Raw genomic sequence first — 19,589 nt, 5'->3', positions numbered from 1 at the left:
TAGTTTAAATCCATTAAAATAAATTTTAATATTTAAATCTTTAATCCACATACATATTTATATGCATAATAAAAAATCAACACTTAAAACTAAATATCATACAATAAAATCAACGGTTCAATAATAATATGTTCCAAAAAATTAATAATAAAATATGTATCATCATACTCATGTATATTTAAAAATACTTTTTTTATTACCTTTAAATTAAATTTAACTTCCGCTTTTCCGCTCTCGCATTCAGGGTGGGAACGGAAGTACTTGCCTCCGCGTCCGGGAAAAGCTCCGTGCGCATGCGCGCGATCGAGCCGCCACATGAAAGCTCAACTGAAACCGGTCGGGCTTAACACTTTCAAGACCTATTTTATTTTCACGTGCGTCCGGCGATTCGTTACCGCAAACAGCGCATTACGCTTCATTGTCGACAGATGACCGGCAGGCGGCCACTCAGAGGGGTCGCTTTCATCATACGCGAAAAATAATAAAAAGAAACAAAGAAACCCTTAGCCTAGTTTCGTACAGTGGCGTACCTACTATGACGTGGGGTATACAGTGCTTCGAGGGACTTTGCAACGAGGGGACCCCAGAGAGGCTTTAATATATACATATATTTTATAATTAATATAAACAAAAGAACTAGCGTTTATTTTGAAGAATTCATATATTTACATACATATATATATATGTAGTATATCAAAAATATATTTTAAAAAAGGAATATGATTTATTGTGCATTATTAAGAAAGAAAACGAACTGTTTCGCAGAAACATAAAAAAGCTAACACTATAACAATTACACAGAGCAGTAAAGATTTAAACACAATGCACCTGTAGCGCTAAAATAATATTATAAAATAAGCCAATCTTATAATATTATTAGTTTTCTACACATGTCATAATAACCAACAACTTTTATATATCTTGCTAACTCAATTATTTTTACTTATGTATTGAACATTATATACAATGCAAATAAAATTGTAAAATTGAAATTAGCGGTAAAAATCCATCACTTCATATCGGAAGCCACGTTGTTTCTTTTTTGGATCAATATTTTTTTTATTATTTTAACTTGTTTTGACCTAGCAGTAAGTGTTTATTTTTTAATCTAAGGTAAAGTTATCTAGTACATAAATTATTATTAAGTGTGCAAAAAATTTTAATCATATACAGTTTGTATAATTACCAAGGTTGGTGTGAAGAGAGAAGCGGCTGCTTGCACTGTTTTCAAAGTCTAAGACGATGCTTCGGCGTAGCCCAGCTTGGATGAATTCTAGTGTGTCCTTAGTAAGAGGTAAGTATTTGTTAGTAATTCTCGACTTGTGCTTATAATTATTTTGACGAATTGTGGATGGATTTAGATAACACTTCACAGTCTATATGTTCAATGCCATACCATTATTATGTGTATTGGGACCAAACGTCCATTCGGTGATTCTAATCCCTTATACTTAAATGTATTTAATATAAATTTCTGGATTCAAAGAAACCACAAAAAAAATATTAAAAAATAAATCCTTTGGTAATCTTTATATGCAGTTATTTTACAGCTACGCCACTGATTCATAGCTAGTGCATGTACCACAGAATGAAACATCGCATGGGATCTTGTCCTGCGCGACAATGGTGCAATGTTATTTCCGGAAGTCGTTGGAAGTAAACGTGTTTTCGTGTTCGGAGAAAATGTGTGAGGAGTTTTATTATGAATTTTATTGAAATTCGGATCTATTATACTTATAATTTTCTAAAAGCTCAACATTGCTTACTAAAATTTGAAGCGTCTTAAATTTTTCACGCGTCAAAACAATAACCAGGCTTTCTCGCTTATTAAGGGAGAAGTTTTAACGGCGAAGGCAAACGCAAATTTCAGACATTGAGTTGATGAGAAATGAAAAATGTGTGCTCAAAAATAGTTAGAACGTTTAATTAAAATTTATGCATATTTTACTATTATTTATTTACTTTGTTATAGTAGTATAATATATGTATATTCAGGGGCTTAAAAGCAAAAACATCACATCATAAATCACGACAGAGATAAAATATAAAATTCTTACCTGAAGAAACAAAAAAATATATTTATCTTACAGACATTCATAAAATTTAATATTTTTAAATTATACTTTAATATACATATATTTAGATAAAATACTCACCGACTCTATGACGTACATAAAAAGCGCCAAGGGTCGTTAAATTTTAAAAGTTATCATTAAAAATCATTTTTTCAGAACCACTTTTCTACTAATTGTTTGTAAAATGAATAGCATATTTATTAAGCCAGCTTTTGAACAAAAACGCTTCGTATCCTCCAGTTACTGATCTGAACTTTTATGTAGCATATTCACAAAGCTGTTTTACCTTGCTTTTGCCAGCGTGACGTAAACAATTATTTCGTTAACTGATGCTGGTCCAATTCAGTCCTTGCGAATCCAATAAAATTATATTTGCTCTTTGACCTTCACTTATATCGTGATTTTTTTCTATATATGCAATATTAATATACTTTTATTAAGCACCATAATAAATAAATAACGGCAAGTAAAACACTATGCATATAACTGTTTAGTTAAAATGCAATGTCTATTAATCAATCAGTAAACAATAAAAAAGACCAATTCGTTTGTAATATATCATAAAAAAAAATTTTCGTAATATCGGCATCTTTGAAATTGTTTGATATAATTATTTACAGATATATTAGGGGTACCGGAAAAGATTCCATTTTTTTTTACATTCCTTGTTTGAGATCAGTTTGACCCTGGACACGGTGGAGTGAGCATCTTTGTATGTTTTTTTTTCTATAGTATTGTTCCTCGGCTTTCTTTTTGCGCCATAAATATTTTTTTAATCTTAAGGGTAAAATTAGCAAACCAGAAGCAATCGAACAATACATACGGCATTGCATGCTACTTTTTTTTCGATCAAAGCTGGCAAGCAACTAAGGCAGCTAAAACCATTATTGAAATTTATGGAGCAGTAATAACAGCAAACAGATGCCAGTTTTGGTTCCGGCGATTTAAATCTGGCGATAGGACCTTAACAGACGTTCCGAAATCAGGACGACTTTCGAAATTCGACGATGAACTGCTGAAGGTCATTTTGTAATCAAATCCTGGTCAAAGTATCGAGGATTTATCCCAAAAACTTGCTGCTCCGTGGTCTACAGTGCAAGAACACAAAAAAATTCGGCAAAACTAATCGAATGGGTGTTTGGGTTCCCCGTGCGCTGTCCGTAGCGAACAAAGAGGAGCGAATGAACACGTGCGATTCACTGTTGTCAAGAAACAGAATTCACCCATATTTGGATTAAATTGTGACTAGTGACAAAAAGTGGATAGTATACGACAACGTGGTGCGAAAAAAACACTGGCTTTCCAAGAAGAAAGTACCTGTTCCGACCCCTAAGCCCGACCTCACCCTTCGCAAGTCCTATTGTGTGTATGGTGGGATATTCGTGGAATTATCCATTATGAACTGTTAAAACTGGGTGATACGATAACTGCAGAAGTTTATTGTCAACAACTCGAAAGATTGAATGAGAAATTAAAAGTGAAACGTCCGAATTTGATAAACCGAAAAGGAGTGATTCTGTTACACGACCACGCGCACCCTCTCAGTGCAAAGATGACCCGTGAAAAAATATGCAATTTAAATTTTGAAGTCTTGAAGCATCCTACATATTCGCCAGACCTCGCTCCTTCTGATTTTTATCTCTTTAGATTTATGGAACATTCATTTAGGGACAAAAAATTTGAAAATCTGAAGGAAGTCGAAAATCATTTAAATTCGTATTTTAATTCGAAACCACCAAATTGTTATAAAGCGGGAATCCAAAAATTGCCTAAAAGTTAGCAAAGAGTTCTAGATAACTATGGGGATTATATTTTATAATATGTAAAATAATATGAAAATAAAATTTCAATAAGACCTATGATGTTTAAAATAATGGTTTTCTTTCCGGTACCCCTAATATATACAATCACTATCGACAAGCGTTGATTGACCATCAACACGGGTTTCGTTCGCATCATTCCATGGTCATTAACCTCTTGTGCCTTTCGAAGGTGACAACAAAATCTATCGATAGTTTTTTCTATTTTCAGAAATTAAAAAACAAATACAAATATTCTAATAACGAATAATTCTAAAATGTGAAAAATATGTAATACAGTGAAATCTTTATGTAACGAATACTGAAATAACTAAATTCCCAGTATAATGAATCTTCAATTTTTCCCCGAAAAACTTTCATACAGAATGTTTTCATTGTAACAAAGACTGATCTCAGTATAACGAAATATTTTGATATGAATTTAAGAATGACGTTACAACAGAATACAATACTTCTCCAAATTCAGTTCGTTGTTGACTTGGCGTGTGCCGGATGTGTTCACAAGCGACATTTAAGGTGTTTCGCCAACCCTCAAACTTTTTTTACAAAACATTTTTTTTTTAATTTTATTGTATTCATTACAGTATCCTTAAAAATGGACAAAAAACGATCTGTCAATCTTTTAAGAGGTTATTTTGATGCAGTAGTCATATGTTAATTAAAAATGAAATAAAAATATATCATCTTCTTACATTCAATATAACAAATTTACAGTATAATGCATTTTTTTCTTCGGTCCAGTGAGCTTCGCTATACTGAGATTTCACTGAATAAACAATTACACTATTGTGCTAAGAAACTCTTCCTGCGTTGGGTGCCATAAAAAACAAGCACAAAACTAATCTAACGTTGGAATCAAGAAACTTGCTTCTAATCTTACTCAAAAAATTATTCACGTCTATTCATAAATAGTGTTTATATTAAAATTATTTAGAAATATTTTCTAGACTAATCTTTATTTTTCAAACATCCCTCGTATTGGATTACATTCGCTGTAAAGTTTTGTGACAATTTATATTGTACAATATAAATAATTACATCATAGTGGCAGCCCTTTTCAAGGCTGTGTAAGATATACTTGTATGTGTAAAATATCGCAGCTAAAAAAGGTGTTTATTTAAGAGCAAATGAAAAATATACAGCACATTTATTAAAGTATAAATAATTTGTATAATGTTACTTGAATCTAAAAATATAAAAGATTTTCTTTTTTCCATGTTTTCATTTTTCATTACATTTATTTTTGTACCATCCATAATATACGACAATCTGGGAGCCTTTCTTCTTCTTATTTATTTTTAAATAAAACATCAAGCTTTCATTTCCAGATTCGCGTTTCGGCGAACTTGTTACCATTTTTTTCTCCGTTCAATTTCCATTCGAAAGCACATACACGTCGAGCTTTCCGCTGCGAGCTTTCGTGCTCAAACAAACACGAATCGGTTGGCGTGCTCGGCTGCATTACCATACACCAGAAGCGTAGATATAATACCGTCATACCATAGGTACAGAAAAAGCCCTGAGATCCGTATCGCTAAAATGGGTACGTCGGAATTTCCACGATATTCTCGACACGAACTTGTCAACGGGCTGATCTATGGCGGTGACTCATACTCATGCCACGTCCGATATTGAAGGATCACAAATGGGTCACGTGCATTGCAACAGACGCTATTAATATTGTTGCTCGTTTCTCATACAAACGTATGGTCATTGCACTACGACAAATTTAAAATCCTACCCTTTGTTATGACGCGTCGTGATTTTGGCCTAGTGCAGGGTTGACAGATTTTTAAATAAATACAAAGGGATAAATAAAAAAAGCTATTGAAAGAAAATTATTAATCGATACATTGTCTGCAATTAAGCTGTATTGACGTTTCAGTTACAACCGTAAGATTGTGGCAGTAAGATTGCCGTGAATAGTATGCTGATCGATCAGTTTGCAAAGCAAGGTTTTTGCATGTCAAAGGTCAATATCAGAGTCATCTAAATTTCCTTTTTAAATGTTCAAAAAAAATCGCCTGCCTTTTATTAAATTATTTTTAGTAATTGACTATAATACTAGAATAGAAAAGAAAACTTAATGTGATTGTTGCATTAATCTGTACTAAACGGGATATATCCGTAAATAGTGTATCTAAAATAGCTGTTCTGACGTTTTAATTCCTCACTAATAATTGAATTGTAAATATCTGGACGATTTCTATATTAAGCTCTGATTTCAATTACACTCGAGCACATTATGCCTTATACGAATATATACATTATTTTTAATTACATAAATATAATTAATCAGAAATCCCGAGAATAAAATATTTGTGGAGGCTTAACAAAGGTGCATGACCAAACAAAACACGAGTGAAATCGTCATTTATAAACACCTAAGTTTGCTCATAATAGCCACTGTTGACGCCCGTTTCGCCTGGTGTATGCGTTCGCGAACGCCGTCTTACAGCGTTTGGGAATGTCCTTGATTTAACAGCAGTCGGCTCCGATCGTCGTTACGAAGCGATCGGACCACGCCGATCTAAATATAGCTTGTAAAGCGATCTCAGAAATTAAAAAACAAATACAAATGTTCTAATAACGAGTAATTAAATATTTTCTATCATTAGAAATATTTTCAAGTATGAATTGGATTCCAACATTGAAATATTAATGTCACCATTCATAATACCCTCACAAGTATACAAGTTTCCTACACCTGCTACTGCCATGCAACCCCAGACCATAACGCTTCCGCCACTATCACAAGCCCATACATTGATTCACTCAGGGCCGGCCCAAGGGGCAGGCAGTACAGGCGATCGCATGGGGCGCTAGATCTTGTGGGGCGCCGTGATACTAAATAAAGGCGCAATAAAAAATTGTGACGAAAATAAAACTACAATTTCTTAAATACGCACAATCGCAAAAAAGAGTATGGGGTCAAATATATGTAATATTAAATTACTTTAATTTGAATTATATTTTTGCGCTCATGTAATGAGTTATTAAAGTATTATCATGGTGGGGGGGAACGCAAATTTAGTTTTTGCCTGGGGCGCTAAATAACCTAGGGCCGGCCCTGGATTCACTAGCAACCACATAAATAGTATAATGTATATGTATTTATGAAACCGATAAAAATAATTTTTAGGCCCGGCGCTGGCTTAATTCTGCGTTACATATATAGAATATTTAGATATTTTAAAGAAACTTTTGTTTTTAAAAGGAGTTTCACTTATAAACATAATGTCTATTTTATTATTTTCTATAAAAGTTTTTATTTTCTAGTTATATTGTGCCAAGCCATTGGCATTACATGCCACATAATAACTTATTATTTCATGACACAACTTTGCGTGATAAATAAGGGAAATGTCATAAAAAATATTATTGCTCTATTTAATTTAAATTAAATATATTTAAAAACTAATACATATTTTTGAGACGATTTATTATAGAAATAAATACAACTAATTGAGGATAAATGTTCAGAGCCGCTCGCCGGTGTTGCCACACCGTAACGCAGTAGGCCACACCATAGACACGCGGCTCCCGCGGCAGGTGACAGCTGCGGGCGTTGTCTATAGACAAGCCAAGCGCGCGCCAAATCAAAACGAAGTCAGGTTCCACGCAGACACATGGGCATGGACGATCCGGAATCTCCGAACGAGTGGGCCCCCTTCTGTCGCGCCTGCCTCGTCACTTCAAACCTCAGATCGGTGCTGAACGACGATGAGCTGCGCATCAAATTCAAAGAGATCACGTCTATACAGGTAGACTGTCAACAACAATCGATATCCATAATTTATCGTCGGTATTAGACACTTTCAAGTGATGTTGATGTCAATAAACTATTTTGTACTATCTAATGTCACACAAATGTTAAAACATACGCCCATTAAATGAGTACTGCTATTGAGTTGTGTAACATTTTGCTAACGTGAAAATAAACATACTATGCCGAATTATTTACAAAGTACTAGAACAAGTATTGAATGTCTTCATAAATAAGGTGACCAGATTTTTAAAATATCAAAAGAGGACACTAAAATTGAAAAGGTCATATTGAAAATTTTTGTTCAATGATAAATTGCTGTGGGAGGAAATTAAATGTCATCGCCGAAATTTTTGTTCGATGATGACAAAGGAGGTCAAATTGCTATGGGAGCTAAAAAAAATATCATTTCGAATATGTTTGTTCAAAGACCATCTCGGAAATTTGTGATTAAGGAGGATAAAGAAGGACAGATTACTGCATGAGCTAAAAAAAGTCATTTCGGAAATTTTTAATTTTTGTTCAAAAGTCATCTCAAAAAATTTTATTTGAAGACAAATTGTGCAGGAGCTAAAAAAATATAATTTTAAAAATTATTGTTCAAAGGCCATTTGGGAAATTTTAATTCGAGGAGAACAAAGAATAAAAAATAACTATGGGAGCTAAAAAATGTTCATTTTGGAAATTTTTGTTCAAGAACTAAACCCTATTATAAATCAAAAAAAAAATAACTTATTTGAAAATTTTAAATTTGTTTTGAAAGCATATAGATCATAATAAGTTTTTGAAAGTAGGCACTGGTTTCTCAAAAAATTAATGGTTAATCAAATTTTTTTTTTTTAAAATCAATATTGCTGACGGATTCCTCAGTTATAGAATCTGAAAGAGCATTTTCCACAGAGGAAATTCACTAAGCTAAAAACTAGACTAATCATATTAGTTTTCTTAAATCTCATAACAATTCATTATTATTGTTTTTTACTCATTAAATTTCAAATGTAATAAAATATAATATTTCTCAAATACAAAGGATGTTAACAAAATTCTAGAAATTTTGTTTTTCCATATAGTCTAGATTTGCAGTTGTTTGCTAGATACAATTTTGCAAAGTTGAGATAATTTTTAAGTCAAGTTAATATATAACAATAAAAAAATATATGTTAAATGCAGGGCTTTGAACCAGAAAATACTGCTATTTTTGTCGAAACGAAAACTGGTGCTGAACTGAAAAAAATATCAGTTTATTTCGATTCAATACATGTTCAAACAAAATAAAATATTGAAATTTATGAGCTCCAGCAACACAAATTAGTGTTGAAAGGGCCTTCCTGGTTTATTCTACGAGGCAATAGAAATATAATAGCTTCAATGAAAATAAATTGGAAGATATTATAATAAATATATGTAGTTAACTTTCATATTTTTTAATTATAAATAAATATACACAAGAATTAGAATAGTTTCGTTCAATAAATTATATTATATAGTTCTAGTTCTAATTATTATACCTTTATTTATATTATATTATTGTATAACAAAATAATTAATACAAAGTTTTTATTGTAGTAGAAAATATGTTTTAAAAACATTTAAAAAAATTAAAAATTAATCACTTGGAGATCGAAAAATTTAACCAACGAAAATCGAAATAAAAAAAAAACGACTTGAAGCACTGATTAATGTATCAAGACTTCACAAATCATACAACTTTAAACTAAAATTTGATATGTACTAAGAGTTGATGAATCTATTACCAATCATATTAAATACATCAAACTTTTTAATAAGAGCCCAATATTAATCAACACCATTATATCTAGTCTTTAATTCTTTACATAAGATGTAATTTGCTCTAAACAGTGTTTATCTGTAACAGAAAAAAATTTAGCTGCTTTCAAAGAGTCATTTTTATAAATATGAAGACATGAGGGGCATAGCGACGAATGTCATAAAAACGAAATTTTACACAGGAGCATTTTAGACAGCGAGTATCAAAAGTATTCAAATCTTTTACATAAAAATTTGTAGTATTACACTAAAATTGTTTTTAAATACAGTAGCTATATATTACATTTATTTAATAATATAATTCTCAATATCTAAGAAAACCTAATATGTGTCAATCAATCGGAATTATAATTACACAATAATCACTGATTTTGAGACACAGTAGAAATTTAAAAATACGAGAAATGATATATATATATAAATATTTATATATTAATTGTTGAAAAGAAACTGAAACCTTATTTTTTTTATTGTCTTAACATTTAGTCATTATTATCATTTTTTTTTTTTTTTTTTTAAGGTAGAAACCAATGAGCCTTATTAACAGCTGAAGGCTTCAAGTATGAGATGGAAATAAATTCCTCAGAAAGTCTTATCTGATGTTGGAAACAATCATTGTATACATTTATAACATTAAAAATTATCAAAAGAAGACCTACTGAAAGTTAACAGCTAACATATTTATATAGTTTCTTTAACTCTCATAAGTAATTCTATTTACAATTTAACTGTATTCCTATTTTAATTACTTTTTAAATTAATCTGTGACACGGTCTAAAATTTATTTCTTTATATTTTCAGATCAATGAAGAAGACGAATTGATTGCACTCCTTTGCGAAGACTGCATTGACGTTCTTTGTTCTGCACATCAGTTTAGAAAGCAATGCTTATCAATAGACGATCAGATAAGAGCACAACTGTTGAAAATCAATAATGAGAGTTCTCCAGAAAATGCTGACGATGATGCAAACATAATTTTGAAAAAACATATAAACCACAACTCTCTGTCGGATGAATTACCAAACGATAATGATACAGACGAGGACGATTTGTATGTGATTGTCGTGAACGAAGAAGATAAGGCAGCAACCGATAATGACTCTTTAGCTAATAATGAATCTGAATCTGAAAATGGAAGCAACAAAAATAGTAAATGCTTACTGCCACATCAAATAAAAGTCGAGAGTCACGAGGAAACCGAGACGAGCAAAAATAATGATATGGATATAGAAATCTATAATAATGATAAACCTGAATTTATTAAGTTGGAGTACAATTTCTCAAATAGTAGTACGAATTCAACGCATAGTGATAATATCCATGTTATACGCTTGTTCAAAGATAGTGTAAACGATTCTAACATTGTAAAATTAGAAGCTCCTCATGTGAGTAATGATGCATCGACTGAAGATAATGTTACATATACTCAGGAAGAAATTGTCGTTTCCAACGGAGAAGACGCTTACGAGATTATCAACTGTGATATATCCGAGCTCAATATGGAGAACTTGGAAAATATCGATCAGAGAGCTATTTGGCGACAGGACGACGGCACGTTTTTATGTGAATGCGGAGAGGTGTATACGGACCTTTCAGAATATGAAAAACACTTTGCCACTCACAACAATCACACGTGTCACATTTGCGGTAAGAATGTGGAATCGAAAGAGGTGTTGAAAAATCATTTGATGTTGCACGAAGAAGAAGATGAAATTGTTCCGTGTTCATATTGCTTGAAGAAAATTAAACGCAGCATGTTATCTGTTCATATAAGTGTGAATCACATACAGCATAGACCGACTTGCACCATATGCAAAAGAACATTCGCAACGGAGCACAATCGCAAGCGTCACATGGCGACACATTTTGACAGTAAGCATCATGAATGTGATATTTGTCACGTCATATTCTATCAAAAGAAAACTTTTGATAACCATAAAATGCTACATGAGAATTTAGAATATCTGAATTGCAGCTCGTGCATGATGGTCTATTTGCCGGAAGAGGCTCACTTGCACGAAACTTGTGACTCGTCAATATTCGAGGAAGACTTAGAACCTAAAAAGCTCTCTTGCAATAAATGCGAGTGCACCTTTGATAATATGCTTTTGTTGAGGAATCATATAGAACTGGTTCATGCGCAGCAAAGCAACTTGCTATGTCCCTCGTGCGGCTTAGTATTTCCAAATAAGAAAACATTGTTTGGACACTACTGCTCCAATCGTCAAAACAAGCCTAGGAACGTGAGAAGGTTTAGTTGCGGAGAATGTGGCAAGGGCTGCCCTAGTCAAGCCATGTTGACCATGCATGAACGTGTTCACACCAACGAGAGGCCATTCAAATGTAAAAAGTGCATCTTAGCTTTTAAGACTAAGACGCATCTCACCACTCATCAATTGACTCATACCCACGAAAAGAAGTTCTCTTGTTCTGTCTGTCCGAAAGCGTTTTCGCTGAAGGGAAATCTAGTCGTGCATATGCGCACACATACAGGAGAACGCCCGTACGCTTGTAATATATGCAGTCAGGCTTTTATAGACTCTAAATACTTAAAAAAACACAAACTTCGCAGACACACTGCAGAAGAAAGTATGTGGTAATATTGATTTTTATATCTTGGGGTGTATATTTATGATTTTTTTCTTTCATCACTATCAACCGTTTTACGTTTTTATTGCATCGTACTGATTATACTGCCTAGTTATTGTATGTCTTGAATAGATATATTCCTCGACTTTTTCTAATTGGACACTAAAATTATTGATGCATAACTCATGATTTAAGAAGTGATAAATTTTAAGTCCACTTCCTAATCTTTTTATTATAGTCTAATTTTTTTATGAACGGATCCTATGATTAATCGCTTAGCATCTTTTCAGTCAAAAAATGTCTTCCAGCATTGAAGTGAACTGTTTCGGAGAACTTGTATACTTCAATTGTATTTGCTTTGTTATTGTTTCATTGCACAATAAGTTATGTCTATTAAATTTTAAAAACAATAGACAGAATTCCAAGAAAATGTACATAATTGCATACTTTATTATACACACCCAAAGATTTTTTTTATCATATATTTATATATTAATAATAAATTAACAAACATATATTTTTTATTTTCAATCTATACTGTGAAAACTATTTATTTATACACAATAAAAGTAATTATGTAAGGATGTTGTTATGTTTATTTAATATTATACCAAAATACTTTTTAAAAACATTCCGATTACAAATGTAAAACGAGTAAATATGAGATTTTTTTTTACTGTTGGACCAAATGGAAACTATATGTCTTGAATTTTGTACATCTCCCGTTGCAACATGACAGATGTCGCAACTAGGGTTCTCAATTATTCGTACTTTACAACTAATCGAATATTGAATAAAAAAGGATAAAGTATTCGAATATATTCGTAAATTTTTCTTAGTTTTTACTGATATTAATTTATTTAATCAATTGCCTGTAAAATATTATTCAATTAAAAATAATTATTTTTATTGATCATTATTTACTTTTATTTTATAAGATGTGTAAAATAGTGTTGTGCGAATTAATGATTAAGGAGGGCGGCAAAAGGATAATTATGGTAATAATCAGAGACATATTTTAAGCTTTTTCAAATCAACAGAATTAAGATCAGCTGCGATTGAATGAATTCAGCAAAATTTATGGAACATTTTAAATACACAATTTGATTTAATTGTATATACAATAGCCAATAATGTTTTGAACGAATTTGATACATAAAAATCTAATCCGTATTAGCGTTTTTTTATGCGGATTTGCATATAAATTAAATAACTAGAAATAAATGCGATCGAATTATTGAACTGACTACGTCTTGAAACAACAAATACAAAATGCAGCAGGAACTTCACAAAAAATTGCGACGCACACCTGTTTTTGGGATAAGCGTTAAATGATAAAGGTTGGGCCTCCAATATTTTGTTTCGTTCAACAAACGAATTCTACGAGTTTCTGTCTTGTGACTTCTTGCACTTAATTGGATACAAAACAACTTAAATGAGACTTTTATACTTTATCTAACAAATAATAGTATGCTTTATTAATTTGAGAGATAATTTTCAATTAATAAATTCAGAGTTATAAGGTAAGTAATTTTATAATGCACTAAAAAAGAAATAGTTTCTAGAGATTTCTCATCAAGTCATAAATAAGAGTGCTGTATAATGAGATAGAGGGAATCAGAGATATTGACTTGGTCTTGAGACAGAAATAGACAAGATTGATATTAATTGGTTTATTTTAGTAAGTATGTATTCGTGGGACACAAATAAATAATTGGTAAAAACAATTAAAAAAATATATAGTCAGTTCTTGACTTATGACGGGGTTTCATTTTACTGCCTTGGACATAAGTTAAATTTCATACCGATAAATAATAGTCATAAAAGGCATGTAGTACGTTAATGGTTTTTATTTCTGATTGATAATTGTTAATTACATACATAATAATGCAGTGATAGTGCTTGTTTTCTTGTAAATATCTCCAGGTTTGTTGTTTGTTTTCCTTATAAATTTCATCATAACAGGCATATGCTTCTGAATGAGATGGCATACCTTAGAATATATATCAGTGTCCATATTTTCAAATTGTTGAATTCCATCGTTGATATGACTAAAAGCTGCAGCCGTGTCTTTTAGCACAATTTTATTGGGTGGTTCTTTGAGTTTATCTACTTCTTTCAACTCCTTTTAATAATTTTCTGTAACTCATTCTTTCTCAATCTCAATCAAATCTTGGTTTGTGAGTTCCTCAACATAATTTTTCAAATGTTTATTTTCAGATTAGTTGTTGAGCCACTTGTCCAATAATTTTGGCAATTTATCCTACTTTCTCTTATCTTAAAATTCAAATTATGATTATATGCCGTTCATACATGACGTCGTTACTTTGGGCCATCATTCTGAGATATTTTTTATTACATTATAGATGTATTTTTTTCAAAATTCTTTTATTATCCGATCTTATTCTATTCCTGCAATGGCTTGGGCAAAAGTGATACTTAAAAAATGCATTTTGAAGTTGCCAATACCCCCTTAATCCATCGGCTGTAGAATTCTTGAGGTATTAAGAGGTAAATAAGCCACTCTTATGTTTGTATGTGATGAAGGATGATTAGAGCATTGTCAAAAGTCAATAACATTTTAAAATCTGTGTGTTTTTCATTACAATATTCCTTTACTTCTGAAATAAAACAGTTATTAAGCCAGTTTTAGAAAAGGCATTGTGTCATCCATGTCTTTTTATTCCAACGATAATATAGTAGTAAATTAGACTTATCGATTCTTTTAAATGTTCTCGGGGTTTTAGAATCATATATCAAAAATGACTTCAGTTTATACCTGGCGACATTTCTACCAAACAAAATGGTCAAGCGGTCTTTGAATGTTTCAAAACCAGGCATGCGCTTAGCTTCTTTATGAATATATGTATGTCCATTTGGTCATTTTTTTTCAAAATAGGGCAATCTCATTGACATTGAAATTTTTCTAGAACTGACTACTACAATATACCATTAGTATATATAAAAACTTTTAACCAGTTTTAAATCATACAATTCGTGGAATTAAAAGATGTTCCAAAATAGGAGTTTATACAGTTATTCAGATTTTTTCTTTAAACAGTAAAAAAGATAATTGATAATTTGACCAATTAATTTGACATTGTAAGGAATTTATGGCTACTGTTATAAGGCGACGCATACCACATATTCACAAATACACGCAATATTAAATAATGCAAAGTTACACGACAAAAATTAGCACAACAATGACGCCATAAAACCAAATTTGAGCTCACCACCAAGACACACTTAAATGTTGAGTATAATAAGTAAAGAAATCAATAGCTTAAAAAAGTTTATTGATCCATAGAAGATAGATTGAATATTTTAGTCAATGATCATTAGATTTTAAGTTTTTGCTTAGGAAACATTTTATTTATATTTTTACGACAATGTAAACATAGAGCATGTAATCAATATAAATAAAATGTAAATAAATTTTGTAAAAAGTGTTCAGTTAGTATCTTTATTTGTAATCTAAGCTAGCTTAAAATATTAACGAATTTAATACATATGCATATAATTTTGTCCTAGTTTTTATTAATCTAAGCGTTTCATTATTTATTAATTATTTATTTATAATAATTTTAATATTACAATCTTTCTGCATAACTATTATTTTATATATTACATCCATGACATTGAATTTGTTTACTTTTTAACTTCATCGAAAACATCTATCTATTTCTCTTTCTAACTAACTAAACAGTTTGACAGTTCCTCTGATGTCGCTGTACTTCCACGCGTAGCGTCTGTGTATTAGGATCGCATAATAAGCGAAGATGTGAACGAGTAATCATTTTATGCGCCAAAGTTCAGCATGTATAATAAAATACGTTTGTTGGAATATATATCTATCCTTTTCTAAACAAACGAGAATATGTAAATATCAATACACATGATAGAGAAAGATATATTTACTGTAACTTTAATACTTCATTTAATTAAATAACTTAATTATGCATAACAATAATACATATTGTATTGAAATATCTATCTATGTATTTTTAAGCTTAACTTAAATTTATATATTACCATAGTAATCAATTCAAAAGTGTGATTAGGACTGTCACTGTTTAGGTTTATTTATTTTTGCGAATAAAATATATACAGTTTGCAAAATATTAAATTTAAGCACGGCACACCATATGATATTATCAACACATTAAAGCAAAAAACATGTTTTTTGTAATTATTATATTTATAAATAATTCAGAGCCAAAGTTATTTTATTCTACTCGGAAGAGAAAGCTATTACGCAGTCATTAAGTAATTTTATAGGAAAGTAGCCCTTTTAGCAATTACGACCATTGCCTTCAGTTAATGTGACCAGATTTTAAATAATCAAAGGAAGACCGAGCGTTTCCACTGCAACGGCGCCAATACGATTTTATTGCTTTTGGCGTGAATTTTTAACTTCTAAGAAATGATAATTGTTTTTGCGCCCTCCTATTGAGCAAAACACTTTGACTTACACTCAAATAATATCGGTAAGGATAGCTATCATATTTTTAAAACATAGTATAATATCAAACATCCCACGAGAGATGAGTTGGTTTACTTTGTATTTTGGACTTGACCTCATAAAAGTTATAAAACTAGAATTAGTTTTAGGTTAGATTTGTGTTTGAACAGCATATGAATGTTTCGCAACTTTCAAAATGTGTTTCGTAGACATTTTAGAGCAGCATATCTATTTTATTTACTTTAGGTTAACCCAGTGGTCGGCAAACTTATTAGCCAAAGAGCCAATTATGTACATTACAACGATTAAAAAAAATTGAGAGCCAAAACTATTTATTAATTTAGTAAACCTCTATTATAATTTTCCAAATCAACACAAAGACCATATTTCCTTATTTTTTAAATCCGGCGCGTCTTGCGCGAATGCCCGTGGATATTTGTGCCAGAGCCGCACTTATGGGGCCAAAGAGCCGCATGCGGCTCCGGAGCCGCACTTTTCCGACCTCTGGGTTAACCTAATGCGTCACGATTGCCAAAAATATAAAATATATTACAATTTTAAAATACATACAAATATATACATATTTATATACGCACACACACATATCCGCGTATAAGTAAAAACACGAAAACAATATAAAAGAACAGATACAAATCACCTCAATGGTGTGCATTGTCCCACACTAATTGAACCTAAACCCCATATATGCACGAGAAAATGGCAATATCTCGATGCACAGTATTGAGCTGACGAACGGCCTTTGCCTGAGAAGAGTTGGCAAGTGCTCCTGTTCTATACTTTACAGGCAAGAACAGTGGAAGCGACCGATAACTATGACCACATTTATAGCTGCTCGAGCACTTAAGGGTTGTCTACTATGCCATTGATATATTTTTACTAGTGCCTATCAGTTAAATTATATTTTCGCCGTAGAAATATATATCTACTGGTGAAAATGTATTTGGACTTCATTAGTGAAAATATAACTTTACTGAAAAATACACATTCACTGAATAACATTTATACATCGCATGGAAATAAATAATGTTAAGTATAGAAATGTATGTATTACTACATATGGAACAGTTGAAATCATTTAATTTTACTAGCACCTGCCAGATCAATTATTATTTCACTGGTAAAAATACATAATTTCCCGGTGAAAATGTATTTCAATATGATTTCAATAAAATGTCATGATTTAAAAAATATTTTCGGGATAGATTCGAGACTGTTTTTTTTAGATTTTTTTTAAAAGATAACCCGAGAATTTTTAGATTAGAATCAGTGACGTCATTTCAACTTTTTTAATGTTTCTATTTCATTAAGATTCATAGTATTTAAATAAATGACATGTATTTTTCTCTGGCTAAAAATTATGTCCCTGGTTCTATCGTGGTGAAAGATTCTTCCTGGCGTGGAAATATATGTATTCGATTCTGATGAGACAGATAAGTGATATATTATCTGAAATATGCAGACTAATAGAAAATCAAAATGCTTTCAAAACGCCGATCGTGGTTTGATTCATCCGGTTTTTTAATGATAGAATTATGTGTATATCGTTTCTATTGTCACTAAAACAGAAGAAGAAGAAAGTGATAGTGAGAATACAAGCGAAGAAGATACTAACAATTACATTAGTCACAAGACGGTACTGACTTCTATTAAATTTTACTGGACATATGTATGTATATCGATATAATAGCTCCTAGAAAATTTCGTACTACTGATATTCGAAAATGATTGAGAAATTCCCAAAAGCAAACGAGAATCACAGATTTTCTTAATAAATAAAAAATGAGAACCTGTATTTTAAATATATTATACATATTTTAAAACCAAAAAAATCGATTGCCCTCCTCTCTAACAATAAGCCCAAATAATCGAGAGTACATATTTTTTTATTTTCCCCCATCTTATAATTTGAAACAAATAATCATATTATTTTATTTGGTTCATTTCTATGCGTTTTTTTATTTCTGCTGTGAACTGAGAGATAAGAGAGTCGTCACAAACGATGCGATAAGAGGTTTTTCGCCACTCTCGCTGACGTAGGATCCTAATACTGCGGATAGTTCGGCGTCTCCGAATTGATGTGTTTATCGAGGAGGAATGTCGGTCGTTCGCCCGCGAGGTCCGGACTCGTTAGCAATTCATAATATTTTCACGGCCATAGATCTCCTCACGAATCTGTTCGCCTAATACAATTAGCCCACAGCGAGCAACAATGTTTTAGGAAGTTAAAATTGCACACTACTTTGCTTCACACACTCAAACACGCATGGCACACTGGCACAGTTTGTTATCGTTTCAATGTCAACTACAGCAGACTGCGATAAATTTAAGACTTATTTAATTTTAAATTAATAATTAAATTAGCCATACAAGAAATTTTAACACTATCTATTATCGGTGAAATTTTATCAGGTATAATTTTTAGATTTTAAGAGTACTAAGTATTTACAAAAATTTAACATTTAAATTATTATATATTGCACAGTTCTTCAACCTGGGTTCCGCAAAAAATCGTTTTGAAAGGGTTCCACGTTTATAGGACAAACTACTCAGACGAAATTCAACAATTGTATTAATAAAACGGAACCTTTTGAAAAATCTTGTGATACCTCTCAATTGTCAGTAAAAGAAAGAGAACAACCCATTATTATATCGACCAACAGCAACAAAAACTAAATACATAAACAAGTTAGATGCAGAAGGTAACATTCTTTTTCAAATCTCAACGATCACTCCGGATATAAATATACTTTGCGACAAAAAAAAACAGGTCCAACCTAGTTAGGAATGATTTTTGTATTATTTGTATTATTCATAGATAATAAAGTTTTATTTCGTATTTTCCTTTTCACTTTCTAAACCAGTGTTTCCGGGGGGGGGGGGGGGGGTAGTCTACCCCCTTGGTTGTTCGCAATAAGTAAAATAATGTTTAGGTTCGCAATAAGTAAAATAATGTTTATGTTTAGAATTGTTCTTTTTTACTAAAAATGCATCCAAAATAAAATAATGCCCGTTATACAAACATATACATACTTGTACATACGTATACATACACACACTCTTTGTT

At 31.4% G+C, this 19,589-nt stretch overlaps 1 protein-coding gene across 1 annotated transcript; it reads left to right on the top strand.

Annotated features, from left to right (window-relative positions):
- The first annotated feature begins 7,413 nt into the window (after positions 1-7,413).
- LOC148231758 (uncharacterized) lies at positions 7,414-12,469 on the top strand. Its single transcript, XM_088191762.1, has 2 exons — positions 7,414-7,659; positions 10,251-12,469. The coding sequence occupies exons 1-2, from the start codon at positions 7,525-7,527 to the stop codon at positions 12,048-12,050; spliced, it is 1,935 nt and encodes a 644-aa protein (XP_088047888.1). The 5' UTR covers positions 7,414-7,524; the 3' UTR covers positions 12,051-12,469.
- Positions 12,470-19,589: the final 7,120 nt, after the last annotated feature.

Source organism: Plectrocnemia conspersa, unplaced genomic scaffold (genome assembly GCF_051122295.1).
Source record: "Plectrocnemia conspersa isolate PC_06_02 unplaced genomic scaffold, ASM5112229v1 ptg000009l, whole genome shotgun sequence".
Taxonomy (NCBI): Eukaryota; Metazoa; Arthropoda; class Insecta; order Trichoptera; family Polycentropodidae; genus Plectrocnemia; species Plectrocnemia conspersa.
This window is presented reverse-complemented; position numbering and strand designations above follow the sequence as displayed.

Coding starts and splice junctions, on each gene's coding strand:
- LOC148231758 (XM_088191762.1), top strand. CDS start 7,525: ATGGGCATGGACGATCCGGAATCTCCGAACGAGTGGGCCCCCTTCTGT. Junction 7,660..10,250: donor AAGAGATCACGTCTATACAG/GTAGACTGTCAA, acceptor TTATATTTTCAG/ATCAATGAAGAAGACGAATT.